The sequence below is a fragment of the Tachysurus fulvidraco genome, chromosome 19 (genome assembly GCF_022655615.1).
Source record: "Tachysurus fulvidraco isolate hzauxx_2018 chromosome 19, HZAU_PFXX_2.0, whole genome shotgun sequence".
NCBI classification, from domain to species: Eukaryota; Metazoa; Chordata; class Actinopteri; order Siluriformes; family Bagridae; genus Tachysurus; species Tachysurus fulvidraco.
Window position 1 is genome coordinate 7501181 of NC_062536.1, and position 26697 is coordinate 7527877.

Below are 26697 nucleotides of genomic sequence, written 5' to 3' on the forward strand. Positions count from 1 at the left end.
TTCATGGGGTGTAGAGGAAAATGGATATCAACAGATCTACAGGTCAATTTCTTGCCAAATAAAGTTTATAACAGTTCTAATCATTCATACACTTCTTTTGTACTTGTGCATGTACAGTTCTGCCCTCAGGGAACAGCATTCTGTTTCAAAGCAAAACAGAGTGACATGATACTGTGTATTGTGGACTATCATCTACAAAAGTATCACATTTCATATTCTAACATCTTAATATAACGACTACAATAACACATGATCCTCTTAAGACAAACATGACTGCAGTTAACTGTCTCTGTTTTATACCTCCACACAGTTATTCTATGAATGTTAATAACTATATGATTTAGAAATGAATGACTGACATTTATGACGAGTTTATAACATAATGACACACTATTTGAACCTGTTGCTTTTAAATGATTTAAGCTGTGAGAAGATTTAAGACCCTGAAGGATCTGGAGAGATTCTTTATAGAGGAGTTCTCTGAGATTTCATTAACTCTATAGAGGTTGCTACAGTGTATTTGTGCAAAATTAGGTTGCACAAAGCACTAAATGCACAAAGAATTAACTGCAGGGGTTAAAATAGTTTGCCAATAATTTGTCAGTGGAAATGATTTTGGCCGACTATATTTTATTTTCAAAAATATATACATACCCATATCTGAATGAAACAACTTCTCTTAATTTTGCATGAAAAACAATACGTTGTGGGCTTTCTAATACTTTTCTGTCCTGTACTTTTCTGTATTTTTGTCTTTTGTCTTGTTTGTCCTGTCTGTATCTGATGCTGAGAAGCTAGTTCATGCATTCATGACCTCTAGACTGGACTATTGTAATGCATTACTAGGTGGTTGTCCTGCATCTTTAATAAATAGGTTACACTTAGTCCAAAATGCAGCTGCCAGAGTTCTCACTAGGACAAGAAAGTATGACCATATAACCCCAATTTTATCATCTCTACACTGGCTACCTGTTAAGTTTAGAATTGATTACAAACTGCCGCTACTTATGTACAAGGCTCTTAATGGTTTAGCTCCCATGTATCTAACTAGTCTTCTAACACGTTACAATCCTTCACGCTCTCTGAGATCACAAAACTCAGGACTTTTGGTAGTTCCCAGAATATCTAAGTCTACTAAAAGTGGTAGGGCGTTTTCTTATCTAGCTCCCAAACTTTGGAATAGTGTTCCTGATAGTGTTCGGGGCGCAGACACACTTTCCCAGTTTAAACGTAGATTAAAAACTCATCTCTTTAGTCAGGCGTACACATAATACATCCTATAGTATCATCCACTAGTACATCAGACCTGCACATTTTTATGAACAGCAGATATGTTAATCCCTCTCCACTGCTTCTCTCTTTGTACCCATCCCGAGGCATCCAGACACTGTACCAGCTCCAAACGTCCTCTATGGGACGAAGCCTTTGGACGTCCACTGAGCCGAGGCCGACTCTAAGAATCCTGAGACATCTCCAGTTAGACTCTGTGATACTAAGGAGATCCGAAGTCCATGATCCTTACACCAATACAACATTTAACTGACTGTATATTACAATCACACCCCCCAGTGTCACCCATATGAGGATGGGTTCCCCCTTGAGTCCGGTTCCTCTCAAGGTTTCTTCCTTTACCAATTTATGGGAGTTTTTCCTTGCCACTGCTGCCCGAGTCACCTCAGACTTGCTCATAATGGAATAGATACATACACATTGTGAACTATATATATATCTAATAATAATCTAGAATTTTTTTTCTGTCAATTCTTTTACTTTTATTATTTGTTATTTCCTTTATCATTAATTATGTTTACCTTCTGCTCTATGTTTATGTTCTGTAAAGCTGCTTTGAGACAATGTCTATTGTAAAAAGCACTATACAAATAAACTTGAATTGAATTGAATTTATCTTGTCCTGCACTGTCTTTTTTGTCTTGTCCTGCACTGTCTTGTCTGTCTTGTCCTGCACTGTGTACACCAGGTTGCACAGATACACTTTATGTATCTTTATTTATTTATTTTAATTTTTTTATGATACCTTTATTTAACCAGGGATAAAATCACATTGAGATAGATATTTCATTTACAAGTGAGCCCTGGCCAAGGTAGCAGCACACAATAGACAACATAAAAACAAATTAAGTACATAGAACAATAATCACAACACACACATTTCCAACAATAAAACAAGACTAAAACAAGATTAAAAGCAAGTGCAGACAGTTTGGAATGTTAGGTTGAGATACAGCTTAAACTCATTCATTGAGATAAGTACACTCAATTTCAATGATCTTTGAATCTCATTCCAAGCAGTTGATGCACTATAAGTAAAAGCAGTTTTTCCAAACTCTGTCTTCATTACGGGAGCATTTAAAAAAATATATCTACTTGAACGAAGGTTATGCCCTTGACTAATGACAGTTAGTAGACTATTCATGTAAAAAGGAAGCTGGCCAATTATGGCCTTGTACACTAATATAAGCCAATGCTTGTATCTTCTTAAGTAAAGCGAAGGCCAACCTACCATTTCATACAGTGCACAGTGATGAGTATAATGAATGGTATGAGTTATAAATCTTAAATCAGATTGATAAACAGAGTCCAATGATTCTGTAAAAAACATCTCCATAATCTAAGACAGGTAAGAAGGTAGCTTCCACCAACTTTCTCTTTGCTGACTGTGAAAAACAAGCACTATTTTGAAAGTAAAACCCCAGTTGTAACCTTAGCTTAGGCAAAAAAATGTTTAACATGTAACTTAAATGATAAGTCCTCTTCCAACACAAAACCTAGATATTTATAGGAGGAGACTAGCTCTATAGCATTACCCTGTAGAGTGGAAAGCGATGGAAGATAAGATACACACTTATATTACCTCGAGAAGATCATATATTTTGTTTTCTTATCATTCAGAACTAATTTTAAAGAGATAAGGTTATGCTGAACTATTGCAAATGCTCCGTGCAACTTTAAGATGCAGCTATTAATGGAGGGTGCAAAGCAATAAATGATGGTGTCGTCAGCATATAAATGAATGCTTGCATGTAATAAATTATCACCAAGATCGTTTATATATAATGTAAATAACAGGGGACCCAAAATGAACCCCTGTGGCACACCAGATTCGATACTAAGCTTGTCAGAGAGAAACCCCTTAATTTGCACTCTTTGATACCTGTTCTTTAAGTAGTTCCTAATCCAACCTAATGCAGTTTCAGAAAGACTGATACTATGTAGGCACGATAGAAGAATACCGTGATTGACAGTGTCAAAAGCTTTAGCCAATCATTAAACACTGCAGCAAATGATCTTCCACTATCTAGGGCACAAGTAATGTCATTTAGAACTTTCATAGTGGCAGATACCGTACTGCGATTCTTTCTGAAACCGGACTGATACCTGAACAAAATGCTATTGCTAGATAAAAAATTCCTTTAGCTGTTCACTGACAATAGTTTCTAAAATTTTGTCTTTCACTGATAACTTGGAAACCGGTCTATAAATATTTAAGATGGTTGGATCTCCACCTTTCAGCAGGGGAACAACCAAAGCAGATTTCCAGACATCAGGAATAACATTCTGATCCAATGACAAATTAAAAATATAAGATAGTGGGCCAGCAATAATCTCAGCATCTAATTTCAAAAAATATGGCTCAATTTCATCAGGTCCTGCAGACTTTTTAATATCCAGGTTTTTAACACCTTTAAAACTTCACTTCTTGAAATAGTAGAAAATTTAAAAGTAGAGCTGTCTTCTCTCAGAGGAGGAGATGGATTTGGTATAACAATCAGAGGAATTTCATTAAAAATTGAACTTGAAGAAATAAAATACTTATTAAAAACATTTACCATATCCGTCCTACTAGTAAGAAGGCTATCTTTTACTAAAATTTGATCAGGAAAACCAAATTTTAGTAAAAGATAGCCTTCTTACTAGTAGGACGGATATGGTAAATGTATCCGTAATTATATAATAATTATAGACCGATTTCCAAGTTATCAGTGATAGTCAAAATTTTAGAAACTATTGTCAGTGAACAGCTAAAGGATTTTTTTTTTAATCTAGCAATAGTATTTTGTTCAGGTCTAGGACTAACTTACTAAGCCCTTATAGCTCTGTATTTGTGTTATGTGACACCCTGATCCTGGAGAGACGTTGTCTCATGTCACTGTTTACTGTGACAGCTGTATATGGCTGAAATGACAATATAAAGCTACTTGGCTTGACTTGACTCACAGTAGGCGGCGGTAAACCAACCGCCATAAAACCATACAAAGAAGAAGAACAAGAAGAAGCAGTAGTGTAGCATAGTGATGACGTCATGCAGTGCGACGACAACAGCAGGACGGTGCAGTTGTAGCTTAGCATGTTGTGCTAATTCTCTGGAACATCCCGAGCTTTGTGACTCTTGGTAAGTATTTATTCTCAGTAGACTTACTTACTTACTGCGGTAAAACTCGAGCCTGAGTTAAAAACCCGATGCTTATTATTTGTCGGATCTGTGATTGAAGTGATGTGTGTGTTAGCTAACGCATAGCTGTGCTTTACATACTAGTGCTGTTACAGGGTATATAAGGTCTAATACCGTCTACTGTTTAAGTCTCAGCAGCAGTGCTGTTATGGCTTTGTGATATGGAGAGCACATTTAACGATATACTCATGTTGATCATATATAACAGCGTCTATAACTAGAGTTAGTATATAGCTGCCTATATTAGTGTAATATATATTAATGTAATCATGCTTTTCTTTCTTTTCCGTGTGTATGTGTGTGTGTGTGTGTGTGTGTGTGTGTGTGTGTGTGCAGGAAAACATGTCTCTATATGATGATTTGGGGGTCGCGACCAGTGATGCAAAAACTGAAGGCTGGTCGAAAAACTTCAAATTGCTGCAATCCCAGCTTAAAGTAAAGAAAGCTGCCCTGACGCAAGCAAAGGTACCTGCTGTTTTAGTGGATGTGATAGTCTAGTGGTCAAGGTGTTGGATTACTGACCAGTAGGTCATGAGTTCGAATCCCACCAAGCTTGCCACAGCTGGGCCGCATGATGTAAATAGCCAATATGAGGATATTGAGTGTTGCGAGTGTCATGAGTAGTTCTGAACCACACAAGATGTTCAACTGATTGTAAACAGGGATGTTTCCTGTTTAATAGGAAAAAACAAATCAAACCTGTTATGTTACCGTCTTTTTGTTGATTATTAATTGCTTCAGGTTATAACTGAAGTTTCTCGGCGATTAGTGGCAATTTTCAATTGTTTTCTATAAGAAGTGATACATTGCATGACCTGGAACTGACTGTATTAAATGGAAGATGTAAACATCACAGACGCGTCAGTAGTTACAGAATCAAGTTTTGACGTGGTCCTTGGTCTAAACTGTTGAAGCCAGTGAGGTGTTCTCTATAAACACTAACATATTTCATGACATGAACAGCAGAAATCTGTACATTATCAATATGAAATCCCGATCCTGGTAAATCAGACATTTGCATATTAGAACCTGATTGGATTATATATTTTATGACCCAACAACTCTTACCCCCTTTTCTGAGAAACTATAGGGCAGAAACCTATAAGATTTTCCACACTTTGTCTACTTCATGTTCTCAGATTTCTCCCTAAAATGATTTCTCAGTTAAAATATTTACAATGACTCGAATGATACTGAGGTTTTTCTCACGTGTTTTACAGACACAGAGGATGAGGCAGTCAAATGTTCTGGCACCGGTCATCGATCTGAAGAGAGGAAGCACTGTAGATGACAGACAGATCTCAGACACACCTCCACACACAGCAGTGGGATTGAAGGTGAGGACTGTTTATATACAGGGTTGTCTTTGGTTACAAAATCTAATCAAAATTATTAAATGATTTTATGAACAAGTCTCAATGCTATTAATGTTATATGTTGTGTTTTAATGTGCGTGCACTTGCGTATGTGTGTGTGTGTGTGTGTGTGTGACAGGACCCTGCGCCCGCTAGCTTTTCCTCAGGCGATGTCCTGATCCCGATCGCTGATGAATATGATCCCATGTTCCCCAACGACTACGAGAAAGTGCTGAAGAGACAGCGAGAGGAGCGGCAGAGGCAGAGAGAGCAGGAGCGCCAGAAGGAGATAGAGGAGAGGGAAAAGTATGTGCATATATTACTTTAATCTTACAATATGTACCTCTCATCTGTCAGTAGTTGTTTCATTTAAGCTCCGTCTTTCGTTTTAATAGGAAGCGCAAAGAGCGTCACGAAGGAAACGCGCCCAGCGGTTTCTCTCGCTTCCCTGCAGAGGCAGAATCTGACGAAGATGAGGAGTATGAGAAAGAGAAGAGGAAGAGAAGTGGGTATCTTTTGAAACTTCTGCGTATTCTCTTGCTGTCTTAATTTCTTACATATTAGACATAAACATGATCCCCATTGTATACAGTAAACAAAGAAAGACAAATCCATGCTCCATACTGATTTCCAAATGAAAGGTACTTGACATTTAAATACAACACACAAGATCTGGCACAAGATACACTACAGAATGTTTTTTCCACAAACTAGTGGACAATTTCGACTGTTCTTAAGAATATTGGTATCGCATCCTCATCAAACTTTATTCAATACTAAAATATAATCTTAGTGTGTTCAAAATAATGATTTTGTGTGCAACGGAATAGAAGACAGTCAGTTAAATGAAAACGTACGTAATTGTAGTGTATTAGATCAGTAGCTTTTTAAGTAGTAGAAAGAGCGGGGATTTTTGTTCCTTCATTATAAAATGCCTTGCTTTTATCTCGTCAGAGATGAAGTCTGATCACGTCATCTAGACAATACTTGAACATAATATGGTTTTATTTTGACCAGTGTCTTGTTTGGCCCACAGATATCGTTGGAGCTGCGATTGCACCTCCATCATCTCTAGTGGAGAAAGACTGTAAGTAAAATTCTCTAGCTGTTGTGTATTGTCTACTGTAACTGTGTATTGTTTTGGTGTCTGTTGTGTAGCTACGATGTGTTAAGTGTACTACACTGTACATGATGGTTCATATTATCTGTACATATGTTGGTCTTACTGCACACTGTAGTTTATACTTGCCTCCACTAGGGGGTGGTGTTGTCCTTATTTTGTCATGCTGGTGTTTCACAAAGCTTTTAGCTCATTTAAAAAAATCTCTGTTAACGTTAAAGAACATTTGTAGTAATTAAATGTATATATAAAAAAAGAATATATACACGTCATTGTATTTTCTCAACTTCTACACCTTCCTTTATTTACCTTAACTGTATTTCATTATTTATATATCAAGGTTTTTATATTCAGTATTTCTGACAAATTCTTAAGTGAAGGACTGAAACCAGAAGGAAAGAAACACAAATAGGGTGAATGTCACTGATTCTTACGATGTGTGTTCTCTGTAGTATCAGCGCCATACTCGTACGAAGATGAAGGTCGTCAGCGGTCCAAAGCAGCGATTCCGCCTCCTGTTTACGAGGACTCTGAGAGACCGCGCTCACCTCCAGGACCCACCAGCTCCTTCCTGGCCAACATGGGGTCAGTGTCATTGCTGAACGCTGCTAATTCCTTTCTCTTTTCCTTTAGTTAGACTAGAGCCTGACTTCCAATCCAGTGTTTGCTTTTTCACTATTTAACTCTTGACAGGACAATTAGAGCTTTTATTGTAACGTGAATAAGTACAGTGTAGTTAAATGTTTTTCACATTTCCTTGTTTATTATTAACTGGAGTCTAAGCACAGGCTCAACCATGCTGCAGCACTCCAGGAGCGGAGAGGGTTTCTAAAGGTAGACCAGAGTCTTCCTCACTCAGCCTCCACTCTTCCCCATTTAACTCTTTATCTACTAAAAGAATGAGATAGCTAAGTGTTAATGCTCTTGAAGCTGACTTTGTGTATCCATAGTGTTCCTGAACCAACCAGTATCGTATGCAGAAATCTAAATCAACGGCTGGCTGATTAACCGCACGATATATATTCGAAACATTTTACAAATGTAGTTAAAGTTGTTTAAGTAGGACGTGAGCTACCTGGTACTTTAGAGAAATCATTAACATGGTTAGCACGACTCGCTATCAATCGAGTGGTTATGTTTGTCAATCGAAGTATTGTCTGATGTGCATGTGTTTGTACTGCAGAGGGACAGTGGCTCACAAGATTATGCAGAAATACGGTTTTCGGGAAGGCCAGGGCTTGGGCAAGCATGAGCAGGGGCTGAGTACTGCTCTGTCAGTGGAGAAAACAAGCAAACGGGGTGGAAAGATCATCATTGGAGACTCGACAGAAAAGAGTGAGCTCTCGTGCAATCAGACACACTCACTAATCACGATAATCACACACTCCATCCAGGCCATTCAGGATCTGGATCTAGCACTGGACCTCTCCTCTTCGCTGTTTTTCTGCACACCATTTTTGCACTGACATTTTAACTCTGCACTGTCACTTTAACTCTGGACCTGCACAGCACAGTGCCACTTTATACACACCATAATGCACATGGACACTTTAAGGACAATAAAAAACATACGCATTTATGTACATGTATATACATTATTTTTCACTTATCTTTTCATGTTTTATTATTTTATATAGTTTATACTTTTTTTTTATTTATCTACCTCCTTATGCTTATACTTTTTTTAATCCATAATGTTTGAATACCCGACACATGCAAAAAGCATTTCACTGCATGTCGTACTCTGTATGTATGTGTATGTGACAAATAAAATTAGATTTAATTTGATTTTGATTTCCTCAGCTTTAGTACACTGTATAAGTAAATTTGGGTGAATTATGTTTCTGTTTATCAATGGGAAATAAACCCATATTTAGGTTCCATGGTTATCATATTTCAGATCATGTTTAATCTTTCATGGACTCTTTAATCATTTGTCTAATGTGTGTGTGTGTGTGTGTGTGTGTGTGTGTGTGTGTGTGTGTGTTTCTCTCAGCTGGAGGACCTAGTCAGAATGCAGCCGACACGCCTGGTTATATTGCTGCACCAGGAGGTTTGACTTCTCTAGCGCATTACTATCTCAGCTACACATCCAGCGTTTGTCTTTATCTCATAGATTTGCATGTCTTTACCTCGTATCTTACGTGCTCTAACTTTAAGCGTGGGACTTTAAATGTTCCACACTTGGTTAAAATCGGTTAGTCCCTTATTCATGCTGGATGGCTAGCTTGCTGCACTCACTCTATATGTAGCTCTGTGTATTTATCTGTCTTTCAGTATAATTTATCTGCCTGTGTGTCTGTTTTCAGACTTGCTTGTGTGTGTAAATCTAGAAGCTCGAACAAACAAACGTGCTTCTCTGTATTTCTGGCTATTTCTAGCTTTGCAAAGAAATTTCAAATAAATGAATAAATAAACGGGTGTTTCCAAATGATTAGAAAGTCCTGAAATGGTGACATTGTGGCATTCTAATAAACGATTACATCTTTGCTGCACCGGATACAGTAGACTTATTGTTATATAGTATAGATCATGACGTCCTACAACAGGAATATCTCCTGGAATTCACTTCAGAGAGAATCACAGAGCTACATTTCGGTTCAGTTCAGTTGAAAGAAACAGTTGTGCTGTAACACAGGGTTCCTGACGTGTTCCTTTGTCGACAGATGCAAAGAAGAACGAGGTCAACCCTCTGACTGAGATCCTGAAATGCCCTACAAAGGTGGTGTTATTACGGGTAAGTGATGTCAGGCAGCATGTGATAAGTGAGAGTGTAAGGACTCTTATTTATTTAGTTATTTATTTATTTATTTATTTATTTTTAATCCATGCATCATACTGTATGTATGTACTAGTGGTGAGATTTACGTGTGTGTGTGTGTGTTTGTAGAACATGGTGGGAAGAGGAGAGGTGGATGAGGACCTAGAGGCTGAAACAAAAGAGGAATGTGAAAAATATGGCAAAGTCATCAAGTGTGTTATCTTTGAAGTGAGTAATTGGTCATATGTGTCACGGCTTCTGTTATTACTAAATACATGCACAAATCTTGGCTAAAACAGCTAAGCAGACAGTACAAGATCGCACGCTGAGTGTGCTTTTTAGGTAATACTACAGTGAAGTGTGAAAAGATTATGTACAAAATCGGGCTCCTGATAATTCCTCCTTTTTATTTCTTATTTCAATGTAAATAAATCCTTACACATCACTAGCTAACACAGTACGCTAATTCCGACTAGTTTCGAGTCAGATCAGCAGCACACATATATAATAATGTATAATCGAAGTGCTTTTTTGATACTGAAACTTATTAGTCAGTCGGAAAATTATAATCGTGCCAGATTTTATGTTGTTCTACTGGCTTTAAGAGCATATTTCATCATAATCTAAGTACACAACACGCATGTCAACATAGACAACATAGATCAGGTGATAAAACAATGCTGAATCTAAGAGCCGGACCAGCAGCCTGTGGGTGTTCGGTGATCAGCTGTTTTGGTGGTGGAACACGGTGCTCAGATTTCAAATGAGGCACTGGCACTTTTTCACAGGAACTCATGTCTAATTTCTGTCTTTCTACAGTTGTACAAATTCTGATCCATGTGTGTGTGTGTGTGTGTGTGTGTAGATTTCGGATGTGCTAGATGACGAAGCTGTGAGAATATTCCTGGAGTTTGAACGTGTTGAGTCGGCTATTAAAGGTGAGAATTTTTCCTCTCCACCTTTTTGTGTCTATAGCCGACAGACTTCACATCAAGTGGCTTTCTCATTTCTTTCTCATCATCTCATCTCCCTTGTCCTTCTTTTATTCATTTGTAATAAGTTACATCACATCCCCTGTGGAGCCACGTCCTCCTAACCCTAACCCCGACAAAGCAAAACACTTCTCTGTATCTGTTCATTCATTCGTTCACTCGCTCAGACATGGACTGCGGCAGCTCGCTCGCTAAGGTACTGTATTAGTGACCACAAGGTTAAGGAACACTTAATCCCCTCAGATGTTGAGCTTTAGGCTTCGATTGCATTTAGTAGCTTTGGATAAAACCTTCTGCCATGTGAATAAAAAATAAAAAAATACACAACTTTTTTTTCTTTGCACTTCTGCTTCACCTCTTATTAGCACTGTGTGTTGTAAGTGAATATGGACGTTCAGGGAAAAACTTGATTCATGGAGTTATGAGTAAAGACAAGGAATGACGCATTCAACACACTTCACTGAAACACCTCGGAGTGGCAGACAATCTGTAATGTCTATAAACAATACAAGCTGCACTCTAACTTACTTTTCTGAGAACGACAGGAAGCAAAGGTGCTCTCAGGAGCACCGTCATTTTAGTAGCATGGAGGCGACTATCTTACATAAAACATGTCCAGGATAACAATAGACCAGGATCTATTCGTCGCCATAATTGTGCTCACCAAGAACTATGCCGGCTTTGTTCTTGTCATTTTGGGATTACAGTATATAAAAGAATGAAATCTGAAATCTTGTCCTCTTTAATTAGTTTTTAGAATTTTTGCCACTAAATGTGTTCCTTTGAGCTTTAACCAAGCTGCTTTGCATATAGCACAAATAAAATATGTTTGTCCTCTTTTCTCTTTATGACCACTTTTGGTTATGAACATTAAGAATACTGAAGCCTCAGTGCATTTATCCATTTTTGTTTACAAGAAGAAGAGATCAATACTCGAATGAATTATCTTACTGTCTTTAATATTAGGATTAACACAACCAGGTCACAAGGTAAATTATTTTCCTATGACATCATGACCTGACGTTTTATTTCAGGTCACGATGAAATCACGTCTACCAAATACACGAGTCTATAAACAGTCATTTCCTCACCAGTCCTGTTGTTGGTGAATTTGATGAGACGGGAAAAAAAATCTTTTCATGTTACTAAGAATGAGAGAGAGAGAGAAAAAAAAGCAACAGTTTCGGTCCTGAACTCTTTCCTGTCCCTGACAGAGCTCTGATACCCATAAGGTTAATAACAACACGACAAAAAAAAAAAACATACTGAAAACTCCATACTCCTTATTTCTTAATACTGCTAAATAACTAAAGTTTAAAGAGTTCCATGAGAATGAGCTGTCACTATAGAGACAGTATCGTGTTCGAGCAAGCGTATTTGATTTAGACCTGAAATTGATATCCGACTCACGCTTTTATAGAGAATTAATCTGCACCTTTAGATTTCAGGACTTTTTTCCCCTCTTAATATTTTTTCCTCATATAACTTAAACGTTGCATAAAGATTGTGAATGACTGTTCCTGTTGTTTATAGATACATGTTTATGAATGCGCGCCGGATAACCCGTATCTGGGTGTGTGTACATTTTCTTTTTCAGCCGTGGTGGATCTGAACGGAAGGTATTTTGGAGGTCGAGTAGTGAAAGCCTGTTTCTATAACCTGGACAAATTCCGTGTGTTAGACCTGGGAGAAGTGGTGTGAGTCACACGAGCTGCGTAACATCCCTCACTTCCTCACTGTGGGAATTCCGTGGGGAAAAAATGTCTGGCCCAGTTTTTGTACATAGCATGGATGTTTTTTCCTTTTCTTCCTTTCACATATTTGTTTATATTGAACATTAGCATATTTAACTTGCAACCTGATAGATTTCCTTTTTTCCCCCCTCCCTTTTTTAAAATATTCCCTGTGTTCTGCATTCAGTGTGTATTACAGTGAACATCTCATTCTTGATTCATGAAGAAGAAGCATACTGTGTTATAGAAACCCAGGAAATAAACGGTGTAATTTGGAAACCTTCAGTTTTTTTGTTTGCTTGAGTGTGTACGTGTGTTTGTTTAACTGGTGTTTAGTTTAAATGGTAAATGGTTCTCACTGGGAAAGTGTGTATATAGTGTCAATTGTTCTTTACCATTTAGTACTTTGTGTGCCAAGAGCCATGTGATTATTTTCAGGTGATCTACATAAAATGGTTTCATAATGTGCTATCCATGCTTGGAGACAAGAACATGAATGAGAGTGAATGAGTCCTGGTTCTTTAGTTATGCAATGCCACTCACCTGTCCCTCTGTGAATACGTAAAGTAGGGAACCTACATACGGCTGATGTCATCGCAGCTCCTGTGAGAGTGTCGTGCGCTCATCTGCCGACTATTGATAGACCCGAGGCCTGGTTTATATGTCCCTATCTTCAGAGGCCATTCCAGTCCAATAGACTTGGGATGTAATTATCCACCATTGTTCTATCCAAGTGCAGGTTTATTCAATCAGATCATACAGTTCTGACAGGAAGTGGATCAACTGGACTGGAGGAAAAAATAAAGATACTACTTATAACGCAAAAATTCATTTATGAACATTTTGGTGTTCAAATGGTGTGATTTGAAAAAAAAAAGGTGTCAATGAAGTTATGTAACTGCTAATTAATTATGTAATCTGTTATGAGAGGTGTTCGGGGACTCGCTGAGTTACTGTTCAACACCGTGGGGATTTTACCTGGAACAGAACAGAGAGTGAAGGAAACGGACACATCATGTGCGCTAAGAAACAAGACAGAGAATGGCCTGCATGTACACTTAAAAATAAAGGTTTTTAAATGATTCTTTAGTCAGTTGTATGATCCCAAGACCCGTAACATCCATGGAATGTTTCAATTACTCAAAATGTGCTTTGTGGGGGAAAAGGCTTCAAGAAAAAGAACCATAAACTAGAGAACCAAAAATAGTTCTTCTATGGCATATCTGTGAAACCCCTTAATAGGTTTGTGATCTTAAAGTCTTTAAGTATTGTATTGTTTTTGGTGTCGAAAGCTGCTGATCTCCTGGGATTGTCATACTTGACACAACAGTCTTTGGAGTCTACACAAAATGGTGTGAAACCAATCCAGTGAGTAGTTCTTTGGGCAGGAACGTAATGAGAAACATCAAAGGAAAGACTGGCTAGAGTTGACAGGAAGGCTGTGGTAACTTAAACGACCACTCATTACAGCTATGGTGAGCAGAAAACCATTAGCCAAGAATAGGAGTCTGAGGCTACAGTGGGCAACCCAAACTGGACAATTTGTAAGAAGACCAGCTACACTGTTGCCTTAAAACATACACTCAAATGTGGATTTGGCAACTTTTTTTATTATTATTATTTTGTTTATATATTATCATTTATACCCACTCTCCACTTTATTAATAACGCCTGCAAACCTGCTCTTTCTAACGGTCATCTAATCGGCCAATCATGTGACAGTAGTGCAATGCATATATTAATGCAGATACAGGTCAAAAGCTTCAGTTAATGTTCACATTTAAAGGACTGAAAATAAAATAATAACCCTGTTTGGTTTCTGTGTTTTTGCACCAATGATGCTTTAGATTCTTGTTCTTACTTTACAGGACTGTAACCTGGTGTGGTCTTCTGCCGTTGTAGCTCGCTCACCTCCATGTGTGATGTGTTATGCAAGCAGAGATGCTTTTCTGCTCACCACAGTAGCAAAGAATGCTTATTTGAGTTACAATAGACTTCCTGACAACTTCGAACAGTCTGCTCATTCTCCTCTGATCTCTCTCATCAGCACACAGGAGGTTTTGTTTTTCACACCATTCTGTTTAAACTCTCAAGACTGTGTGTGAAAATCTCAGGAGATCTGAAATACTGAAAATCAGCATATCACAAGCTAAAATTTAATACAAATTTATATATCTTTAATAAGCCCTTATTTTGCCTGGTCATGGTTGCTGTTGATTAAGGAGGTTATTTTGGGAAGAGCACACACACACACACACACACACACACACACACACACACACACACACACACACACACACACACACACACACACACACACACACACACACACACACACACACACACACACTTGTACACTCATGAGTTATTTAGAGTAGCCAAGCCACCAATCTGAAGGATAGAGGAACTCTGATAAATCCACAGAGATGCTGATTAACATGTAAAACTCATCACAAAGAGTAAAGGGGAACTCTGGGACCAATTCCAGTGTAAAATGCACACATGCATGATATACAAAATATCTTGTCTAAACGTACTTTGTGAAATTGCGAGTTTCTATATTATTTCAAACAAATGTCTGCTCTAGTATCATGCACTGGGGCTCAGCATGCTTTAGTTATTTATTAGTGAGCATGACTGCACGTGTAAAATCCATCAGGTCTAAACTACACAAGTGGCCCTAAAGTGATGGTGAGGATGCTCTGTGACTCACACCCTACACATTCACGCAGAGGTACGTGCGGGTTCGCGCGTGCACCAGGCGGGACGTTTGCTTTTCTAACAAAAGGAAGCATGAGTAACAGGTACAATGATATATTGTAGGTGTAAAATAAGCAAAGTTTTAGCTATGATACCGAAAACACAACAATCCCACTTTGCGAGATGGAATACAGTTAGACGCGTTAACACAAATAGTTTTGTTTTTAATGGACTAAATAATACACGTTGCTCGGATGGATGCCAGAGCATTTCATTAAATAAACCAATCAATATTTGTGTCGCACGTTTCCATAGAAACCGACCATCTCATAGGATGATGGAGACGCGTGACAATGTACAAATAATATATATATAAGACTATACAATAATACTGTATAGAACTGTTATATCATATCACATATTGTAATTTTTTATGCATCTGCACTATTTCATTTATGTGTATCTTATTGCATTTATTCACTGTACATATGTTGAAATAATAGATATTATGAAATAATAGATACATGTAAGTCTATCCAAGATATTTTCATTTCCTTGGTAATGTATAATTATGCCGAATATTCATTTATAACCATGTATAGCATGCATTATACATCACACATTCATGTGTTCATCTCTAAGCTTCCAAACGCATTATTTTTTTATTTATTGTAAATCAAAACTGAGATGAATAATTCAAATGTTTAATCTTTTTAATGTTGCCCTAATTTTGAACATTTTTTTTAATTGCATAATTTTAACTTATTTGAATATGATATGAGCTTTATAATGTTTTTTTTTTAACTTATGGTATCGGTAATGGTCATTTCTATTTACAGAACAAAACTGAAAACCAAAGCTTATGGTTATTTATAATAACAGCTTAAATTAACACCCACAGATGAGTAAGAAAGTCCATGCAAAGTAAAAATGTCCTTAAATAAAGTTGACAGGAATGCAGAGGTGGGTAGACTTTTTGTTGCTGGTGATGCAGTGACACTCTGCACGTAGGCATTTGGGAGGAGGAGAGGATGATTTGGTGCTCTGGTCAAATCCTTGGTTAATTTATTATAGGGAATAAATTAGAACCAGGAGGCTTTTACATCCCAATACGGCTTCTGACCTACGATTCCACTCACATGGGCATTTTAATCACCGATGTTAGGAAGTATTTGGTGAACATAATAGAGAAAAAAGAAAATTTGGACAAAAGTTTGGTGAATTTTGATTTTTTTTCCCACCGCAGCGTGGCGCACCGTGTTCATGCCCTGCGCACGTGCTCACAGGCACCGAATGGGGGACGGGGATGGTGGGGGATTCCGGCCCCTCCCCCCTCAGCTGCTTTCCAAAAAGTCCCACTTCCTGCTTTTAAATCGATTCAGCAAGTCTGTTAGTTTAAACACACAAGTTTTAAAAAACGATTGTAAAACGTTTATTAGGTTCAACATCTCCGATATTTATTCGATATCTCAACTCCAAGCACGTTTCCGTAATAACGGTTGCCGTGGTAACGTGAAAGACTCCTTATCGATCCAATAAATTCCTGCACGTGAGAGCGTGAGCTTTTTTTTTACCCAATCACGCTGCAGGAGGCGGGGCTTGTTTGGCCGGCGTCGAGAAATGACGTCACGCACAAAGTCACGAGGGGGTAGAACGCTTTAAAACGCGCACCTGCCGGCTCACGAGCTCCAAATGTGAGCGAGGAAAAAGAGGAAGGAAAAGAGGAAGACGGTGTAGAAATACGAGCAGAGAGGTGCTTTTCGTCGTCTCTTACGTTACTGGACTTGTTGAAAGTTTGTTTACGTGATGACAAGAGAACTAACACAGACTAGGATCCAAAAGATCTGGGTTCCATCCAGGGATGAGAAACAAGCAGTGCCTCGTAAATGTGAGTGTGTTTATTATCTGTGTGTGTGTGTGTGTGTGTGTGTGTGTGTGTGTGTGTGTGTGTGTGTGTGTGTGTGTGTGTGTGTGTGTGTGTGTGTGTGTGTGTGTGTGTGAGGATGAGGAGGATGAGGAGGATGATCATTATATTCCACTGTGTGGTATTTATCGTTATAATGCCACGTGACAATAATAAAATAGTAATAATAATAATAATAAAAATGTTTATTGTGATTATATTTGCTCATAACAGAACTGTGTGTAAACTCTTTCCTTTTTTACGTGATGTTAGAATAATCTGTCCATAAGTTTATATAAAGAATCGACTCTTATCGAAATGATTCACTTTTTAAATTTGACACACCGGTAAAATGTACGTATATAAAAAAATACTAATATCAATATTAAAATAATATTAACAATAATTAACAAAGCACGGTGTTAGTTTTAACCGAATATGCTGTTATAGTTGACAGATTAACATTAGTATCGATTCATGAATAAAGCAGGAGGCTTTCAGAATAGTCGATGTCCCCATGGCAACCAGTCAAGATTCGGTTCAGTTTAACGCCATTGATTGGAAATGTATTCACTGCTGGACGAGATGCTCTACACAGGGTGAGAACTTTCCTGAGAATCCCTCCAACGTTAATATTAATGTAGGAATGCTGACAAATTTCAAATGGTTTTATAAAATGGAAAAAAAAAAGTAAATAAATAATGGGATTAAAAAAAAAAAAGTAAATAAATAATGGGATTATGACATGGAGCTAAACAAAATGACTTAAAAAATAAATTGGGGAAAGTCAATAGAGCTTACTAAATTTATATATATATATATATATAAAATTATTATTATTATTGTTTTTTTTATTCTATTGTGAGTTTACCTCCATCTGTTTTAGAGTCTTTATTATGCTGGTTTTAGTAGACTGTGCTGTTTGCCATCCCTTAGGTCATAAAACCATTGACATGTTTATTTGAAAGGAGGAATTACAAATGCATACATTGGTGTGAGGTCCTCCAAAACCTGTCAGAACAATTGCCAATACAATACAATAAAATGGGGTTTATTACTATGCCCTTAATGAGGCTGAGGGGTGAGAATGTACTATCCAGACGCAGCTCTGTCTCACGTATGACCGATCAGTCTGAGCCGTGGAGGTTAATGAGATCAGCACTGTTCTGCTTACTTTGTGGCTGAAGAATCAGAACCAGAATCGGCTTTATTCAACAAGTGTGCACAGACACACAAGTAATTTGTTGTGGCTTTTAAGGTGCTCTTGGTAAAGATTACTGGAGTTTACACACTTTTTTGGACCATTCATACTTTTGCCTTTCTAACTGATGAATGGAGACATGATGTTGTTAAGATGTAGAAAAGTGACCATTGTAAAACGCATACAATACAGATTTTTTTTAATGATTCTAATATACTCAGAAAATTGTAGTGCAATAAACACTACTATATTATAAATATGTATGTTATTATAATCACCCTAAACAAATCTGATTAACATGCTGTATTAATCTATGTTTTTTTCCCCAACTATCCCACTTTTCTGTTACAGCTAGTGGAGGTCCCGCTTTGGCCAACTCCCCGTTAGTCATAGTGATGGTTGGTCTGCCTGCCAGGGGCAAAACGTACATGTCTAGGAAACTTACTCGCTACCTCAACTGGATCGGCATCCCAACCAAAGGTAAACCAAATTCCAAAAATAGTCCTACCCAGATATTTGCATTTATACAAACGCAAAATGCAAGTGAGGCAGGTTTCAATCCCAGCTGAGAGTTAAGTGTTTTCCCAAAGCTCTCTGTTAATGTGTTAATGTTTGCTGCACTTTCCATCTGTATTTATACAGTTTTTAATGTTGGCGAGTATCGCAGAGAGACAGTAAAGAACTACAGCTCATACGACTTCTTCAAATCAGACAACACGGAGGCAGTCAAAATACGAGAGTACGTCAGACACCTTATATTATGCTAGTCAGTAAAATGAGAACGTAATAAATTAATCATGTCATCTGTTTTGGCCATTTTATTTTAGACAATGTGCCTTAACTGCCCTCCAAGATGTCAAGCTGTACCTCACTGAGCTGGGTGGTCAAGTTGCAGTAAGTATCTTCCCTCTTGGCATGTAACTCCTGTACTATACACCAGGTACAGATTCTTACTGGTATCATTGTCTATAGGTTTTCGATGCTACAAACACCACCAGAGAAAGAAGAGACATGATCCTGGAGTTCGGTGCTGAGAATAGCTTTAAGGTTGGTTGTTTCATCACAGCATATGTCATAATGCTTTTTTTTTAAAGTGACTTCCAAATGAGAAACAATAGATTTATTTATTTTTTTTCTTTTTCTCCCAGATCTTCTTCATTGAGTCTGTATGTGATGACCCCAATGTCATTGCAACTAACATCATGGTAAGCTTACTGATAAGCAGCGAGTCTGAAAAAATGTCTACTAATAAAATAAATCTTGACTAATCTTGATCTATCCTGACTAATATGAACTTGCTTTCCGAACAGGAAGTGAAGGTCTCCTGTCCTGACTACCAAGACTGTAACAAAACAGACGCCGTAGAAGATTTTCAAAAGCGGATCGAGTGTTACAGGGCAAACTATCAGCCTCTGGATCCTGATGATTTTGACAGGTACCCACACAAACGCATGTTTATCTCGAGTTGTCTTCATTTGATATCATAAATAACACTTCCTGCCTCGAAGTTTCACATAAATGGCCTTTCACATCTATAATTAATCAATGGGATTTTCAGGGAAAATTATGGTTTTTGCACTAAAAGAAGCGAAAAAAATTAAGGACAATTTCAGTGCTTTTTGTGTGTGATTTTTATATATATATATATAAATATAAATAAATATATATATATAATTTAGTTTTTAATACAATTTACTTATAGTAGATTTATTCCTACATTTATTTATTTGTATAAAAGGAAAGTGGTGCTCAGCAAAACATTTACAGTATCCATGACTAAATAGTAAAACAAAAAAAAGTTCAGCAGAATTCTCTATCCATTCTTAACCTCGATTTCCCTTTCCTGTCAGGAACTTGTCCTTCATCAAGGTGATCGACGTGGGTCGCAGATTCCTAGTGAACTGCATCAAAGATCACATCCAGAGCCGCATCGTCTACTACCTAATGAACATCCACGTCCAACCACGCTCTATCTACCTGTGTAGACATGGTGAGAGTCAACACAACCTGCAGGGCCGACTGGGAGGAGACTCGGGCCTCTCTAAACGTGGTAGAAAGGTACGGTTAACAGGATGGATATGTCTTTTATTTTACATTTTAGTTGAGCTGTGCATTTAAAAATACGCTTTTTAAATACTTGCTGCTTTATTAATTGAAACACTTTCAGTATTTCTATAAAAATGACTCGCACATTACACTTTTGGAATCGAAACTCATCAAAACAAAACTATCTGTGCCAAAGAAAAGCTACTTAATTAGCTGTTTCCTAGCTGTGTGCTAATGTGAACTAGCATAGAGGAATTCTATTCCATACACTATTTCAGAATAGCAGACTTCACACAGACTGTGACTGCTCTGAACACTCTAACTAGGGCTAATACATTTAAAGTAAACAACAAAAAATAACAACTGCTTCTGTATCATTTGTATGTGTTGACAGTATTCTGAACACATGCTTGCAAGGAAGTAACAGTAAACCATACAGTGAATCTCTGAACACCTGGGACAGCGTTAAGTGAAGTTACTTTTTAATATTTTATTTAAAACCTGATTCTGATTCTTCTTCTTCTTCAAAATTTGTTCTATTTAATACGTTTTCTCTCGTTCAAACTTTTTAGAGAAGAGAATTATTATTCTGATGTGAACATTTAATCAGCAAAAAGTTTTTTGTTTTTTTTTCCGCTGACACTTCTGCAACTTACAGATTGTGTAAGAAAGATTTTGAGGTCAATCACAGGGAAGCTGTCCTTACTAACAGATCTGATGGGAAAACAATGAAAACCAAAATTCCAGGTTCTATCTGAAAGGATTCCTGGTCTGGAATACTGATGCATATAGAATACTGCACCCTTGCATAACTTGCTTTAATAAAATTGTAAAGTAATAGTACAGCTCACAGTAGTAAAAGAACTTTCCGGTAAGTTTGAGGTTCAAAATACTCGTGTAGTGTACTAGTATGCTATGTTACTAATTTGTAGATTTGCATCTGTCTTTCTGCAGTTCGCTGGAGCTCTGGCCAAGTTTGTCTCAGAGCAGAATCTGAAGAAACTGAAGGTATGGACAAGCCAACTAAGGCGAAGCATTCAGACAGCAGAGGCGCTGAACATCCCGTACGAGCAATGGAAAGCCCTAAACGAGATCGACGCAGTACGTTCTTCGAATCGTCCATTTTCCTTTTGTTTAATCTCTTGCCAGAAGTTTTTCTCGTAAACCGTACATTTGTTGTTTATGTCGACAGGGTGTGTGTGAAGAAATGACCTATGAAGAAATACGGGAGCGATACCCAGAAGAGTTCTCTCTCAGAGACCAGGACAAGTATTATTACCGCTACCCCACTGGGGAGGTGAGTGCCATCGACTCACAACTCACTCACGCAAAAAAGCTGTCGTATTACACTGATAAATATATTTACTGTAATTATAATCCATATGCAATTCATGTATAAAGAAGACTGAGGCAATAGACTAAATGAAGTGGCTTTTAAATTAAATTCGATATGTTTAGGATCTAGAATTCTCAAAATGCTGGAACATTTCTAGAACAATAAGTGTCTTAATATTTTGAACTGGGACAAATGTTAAGACTGTTCTATATTATACCATGTGCTCAATCCTGATCGGGCAAAAATTGTTCATTTATTTTCAATGTCATCAGCTTTGACAGTAGATAACAGCTGTAACTATCATTTGTAACGATAGTGATACACAGGGACTTGCACGATGGACGCTACACATAAATATATTTAAAATATCAAATCACTGAAATGCTCGATTTTTGGGGAGAATCACCAGTGTGTGGATTGCGGGGATAAGGCGTGGGCTGCTAATAGGACAATATAAGTATGCATTGGAACATGCTGTTTATTTTCCACTAACACCACGTTATGTTTTTATAGTCCTTACATAAAAATAACTTGATGCTCTTAATTACAATACCACATAATTGCAGCACCAGTTTTAGCAGTGTACATGTAATACCACCTCTTGGATTTGTCTACAATGAGCACACTTTGAAGCATCAGTGGTGATTGTTCTTCGCTGAACATTTGTCTTTTTATTTATTTATTTTTTAATTTCTCTCTGCAGTCCTACCAGGACCTGGTGCAGCGTGTAGAGCCAGTGATCATGGCGCTTGAGAGGCAGGAGAACGTTCTAGTCATCTGTCACCAAGCTGTTATGCGCTGCCTCCTTGCCTACTTTCTAGACAAGAGTGCTGGTGAGGCATAATGAATCCCTCCTGATTAGCTACTATGTTTGGTTTTGGTACTAAGGGTAGGGTTATGGTACTAATCCTTGGTTCTTTGGCTGCAGATGAGATGCCGTACCTAAAGTGTCCACTTCACACCATATTGAAGTTGACTCCAGTGGCTTATGGTAAGAACCTTTTCATTATTTCAGTGCAGTTAAAATCTTTCCCAGACTTTGTCACCCAAGAATATAAGATGCAGCCCAAAGATTTTGATTGCATTGCAATTTGATAACATTACAATTAGGATAGATGAAAATATTATGTTATAATATGTATGTTCAAAAGTAGAAACTAGACCATATCTTATAGTCCAGTAAATATATCAGAATGAATCCATAATATAAAGGGCGGCTATTCTAACTGGTGTGTTTTTTGCTACATTTTCAAGGATGTAAAGTAGAGTCCATCTCATTAAATGTTGAAGCAGTAAACACACACCGGGACAGACCTGAGGTAAATACGACACGCAAGCAGAAATTAACATGCGAAAATTCTACCAAGTTAAACCTCAAGCATAATCATGACTTCTTTTTACTTTCTCTGTCTCTCTTTAGGAGATAAAGGGAAGTCAAGGCACGTTAATTAGGAGGAACAGCGTGACTCCTCTCACGAGTCATGAACCCACCAAGAAGCCTCGTATCGATAGCCTAGATGACACGGTCATCCCTGAACTCGCTCCAGCACCGATGAGCTTCTGTGCCAGTGCAAACAACTCCCTTGCTCTGTCCACACAGGTACGATAACAAACCCCAGTGTGTGTATTTGTGTGGATGTTTGTATAGACGTGGTGACCTGGAGTGCGTTCGTTGTGTGTGGTTTTCCCAGACTGCCACACTCTTATTGCTCGTCTGCTACTAACAGAGATCCATGTGCTCTAATAGTGTAGTCACACATTTCCTCATTTTCTCTCTTTTATTAACACTACAGCAATGGCTTGGCCAAGCTTGTCTGTAAGTATCAGTGGCATCCGTCTTTCTTCTTTTATTTAATTAGACTTAATTTATCTTAATTGGTGACATTCAGTCATCAGTGTTTTTTATTTATTTATTTATTTATTTATTTATTTATTTTTTATTCATAGAGTGAATAAAAAATTCCAGATAGAACCTGACTAAAGTAATATTTAATATAATAATCTAACTTTGCAACATTATATTATTTAGTAATTATACTACACCTGTCCTCATAAGGTCCCCATTTACAGTGGGATCACTTCTGGCATTTTCCCCTTTGCTTTAGCAGTCAGAGTTAAAACTCATTTCTTTGTATGTATAACCCGTCTGTGTCTGGGCTTGCTGTCCTTCTTTCATCCGTCAGTCAACACCTTGCATATTTTCTTACTGTCTCATCTATCTCATCTGTCTTTGTTCTGCATGCCTAAAGACGCACTGTGTTCCACTACTTGACCGTCATATCTTTGTTGCTGTTTCAGAGGTAATATCCGTGCCTCTGGTGCTAATTAAAAAGCTGCCCGCTTTTAGTTCACTGACTAGACAGCGATTTCCATTCGCAACGTTTCCTGCGTGCTTGAATTGTCATTTGACCTTGATATTCTTTGTAAATTTCCCTCACCTCAGATTGCACTGCAGGCTGAAGGGAGGGGTTCGGTTACCGAGGTCAAACAATTTCCCCGTTTATAATCAACACAAGCTAAATGTTAAAGGGGTCAAAATCAGACTTGTTGTAGAACACCCTAGCACATAGAGCATGGATACTGAGGCATGTGAGAACACTGTGCAACAAAGTAGATTACTGTTTTGTTTGTATTTACCAAGAATTCAGCACTGTCAGTTCTACTGGTATTATACACATGCTGTTCACTTTATTAGGAACACCTTCTTATAGAATTAATCACCCAATCTGGAGTTGGAAAAATACCTGTTTTTCCCATCTGTCCAGTTTCAATATGCCTAATATTCCCGTTGTTGGCTGACGAGACTAAAACACACCATGCTGTTGCACACTTCTGCTGTAGCTATTGTTCTCGGACACGGCTTAGTGGAGGTTTTCTGATTTTCACATCATTCTGTTTAATCTGTGGACACTGAGCCTGAAAACCTATGGGGTAACAATATTTTCCAAACGTGATTGAGTGATTAAGATCAAGGCTATAAAATGGCTTCGTAGCTAGTTTCTTGCTATTTTATGGTTTGTTTCGACTTTTGTTGAAATTTTATAGATTCATCATCCACCACCATCATCTTCACCATAACGATGGTTTTTATTCAAACTGATTATCAAAGTAAAAATTTTTGTCCTTGTTGTTGCAGGACCTGAAACATCACATCACCGAGAAACACGCCCAGCTCTGTCAGTGAGGTGGATGACGTCGCATGACATTGCATTGCTTTGATGACATTCTGATGGGAATTGACAGTAACTTGCAGTGTAGAAACAATCTGAGTCTCTCCATGCAAGGACAAGGACAAAAAATGGGCACTGAGCGACTTTTTACACTCAAAGGGGAATTATGAAGCACCTGTGTGTGTGTGTGTGTGTGTGTGTGTGTGTATGTATGTATGTATGTATGTATGTATGTATGTATGTATGTATGTATGTTTCCAAAGCACACTATGCCTCATGTAAGGCCATAGATACAAAGTTCTTTACATATCTTTTTATTGTCTTATGATTGTTATTATTTCCTGAGTACTGCTGCTGGCTTTAGGAAAACAAATTTGTTATAGTTGTGTTCAACAAATGTACGTTTAATAATTTCGGAACATTTCTGTGATGAAAGAGGTGTACGTATGATTTCCATGTTGCTAGTTGTTAACTGGAATCTGTTTGTCTTGACAGGGTATTTATGATTGTTTATTGCAATGAAAAGGAGGGGATTTTTTTTTTTTTTAATAACTTGAAGTGTGACTGAACAAATTCCATAGTGCCTAGTGCTTCGGCTTCCAGGCCGACGATGCTTTCCGGATCTAATGATCGAAGATCGTACTATTATCCTATGTTTCTAAGGAGAAAGTGACACGCGTTTAATTTCCATATGCAGTTAATGTAAACCAAATGTTTACTGTTTGAATGCCATTGATTTCTTTATATATTTCATAGGCAAAAACAAGCTTTACTATTTACCATGTCAGGCAAGTATTATTTCTAGAATTTAGTGAAGATTTCATGCACTTTGAGGAGCCGTGGTTAGGCCCAAATGCTATTTCTATAAACCTAACAGTGTTGGTGCGATGTACTTTATTGCTCTTAAACACAGTAAGAGGTACTATTTTCTGTTTGCTTTGGACTTGAATACTGTGTTTTGTAATGCTGTATTTTTTTTTTCTTCTTCCTGTTAAACTATTTATTTTTTAAATACAACTTTTCATTAGTATTTTGAATATAAAGCACCCTTGTTGAGATTACTGCCACACTTGCATGGCTCTTTAACACAATGTTAGATAAGGAAAAAAATGTATTTGATAGACTAATAAATAACCTGAAGGAAATGGTATTGCATTTATTTATTTATTTTTAGTGACGTGACCTACAGATAAGTATGGTGACCCATTCATAATTCGTTCTCTACAGTTAACCCATCCAAAGTGCACACACAGCAGTGAAAACACACCCAGAGCAGTGGGCAGCGATTTATGCTGTGGCAGTTGGGGTGGGGGGGTATGGTACCTTGCTCAAGGGCACCGCAGTCGTGGTATTGCTAGCCTGAGACTTGTACCCACAACCTTAGGGTTAGCAGTCAAACTCTGTAACCATTAGGCCACAACTTCACCACACTGGTTGTTTCTACAGAACTTTCTCATTTCCTTTTCCTTGTTTTCCCTAAATGGTCATGAGCAGAACTTGTCGTTAACTAAGCGCACAGCTTGCGTTGGCCCACAGCCTGTCTTTATTTAGAGTGTCTGACAATGATTCTGTATCTCTCCAACATGCTGTCCTTTAGCTTACTGATTACTCCGCTCACGATTTTCTCATTTACAAACAGAACACGCAGCCCAAGCCATTTTAATTTGATCAGTCTTAGACATTCCACATCAGTTTTGTGAAGATAACAGGATAGCAATACTGAATGAGTCATTTAAATCATGTGCTATCTTTTTAAAGTGCAATAAATAGAAAGTAAACAAGGAAATGGTACAAGGAAATGACTCTAGCATGTCAGTAAAGTGGCCCGGATGCAGACCTAGGAAAGTTTGACCAATGGATCAAAAATGTATATGAGCAAGTGTTAAGTGAGTTAATTGATTTAAGTTTT

General features: G+C 37.7%; 2 protein-coding genes across 7 annotated transcripts; both read left to right on the forward strand.

Moving 5' to 3' along the window:
• The first annotated feature begins 4257 nt into the window (after nt 1-4257).
• rbm17 (RNA binding motif protein 17) lies at nt 4258-12717 on the forward strand. Its single transcript, XM_027153927.2, has 13 exons — nt 4258-4411; nt 4808-4936; nt 5692-5808; nt 5966-6132; nt 6222-6331; nt 6863-6913; nt 7399-7531; nt 8130-8281; nt 8943-8999; nt 9613-9683; nt 9837-9935; nt 10573-10645; nt 12297-12717. The coding sequence occupies exons 2-13, from the start codon at nt 4814-4816 to the stop codon at nt 12398-12400; spliced, it is 1257 nt and encodes a 418-aa protein (XP_027009728.2). The 5' UTR covers nt 4258-4411; nt 4808-4813; the 3' UTR covers nt 12401-12717.
• A 4065-nt stretch (nt 12718-16782) lies between these two features.
• pfkfb3 (6-phosphofructo-2-kinase/fructose-2,6-biphosphatase 3) lies at nt 16783-25933 on the forward strand. Of its 6 annotated transcripts, none has more exons than XM_027153925.2 (16): nt 16783-17020; nt 18588-18716; nt 18879-18975; nt 19064-19130; nt 19209-19283; nt 19385-19441; nt 19547-19671; nt 20087-20294; nt 21237-21383; nt 21475-21579; nt 22322-22451; nt 22547-22609; nt 22873-22937; nt 23039-23218; nt 23412-23434; nt 24755-25933. In XM_027153925.2, exons 1-16 carry the CDS (start codon nt 16939-16941, stop codon nt 24759-24761), a joined length of 1560 nt encoding a protein of 519 aa, XP_027009726.2. In that variant the 5' UTR covers nt 16783-16938; the 3' UTR covers nt 24762-25933. The 6 variants fall into 6 exon arrangements, 4 of the variants coding, with proteins under 4 accessions (XP_027009726.2, XP_027009727.2, XP_027009724.2 ...); XM_027153926.2 differs by lacking the exon at nt 24755-25933 and adding an exon at nt 23868-23937; XR_007138571.1 differs by lacking the exon at nt 23412-23434 and having other exon boundaries at nt 16785-17020; nt 24755-24987; nt 25025-25933.
• Nucleotides 25934-26697: the final 764 nt, after the last annotated feature.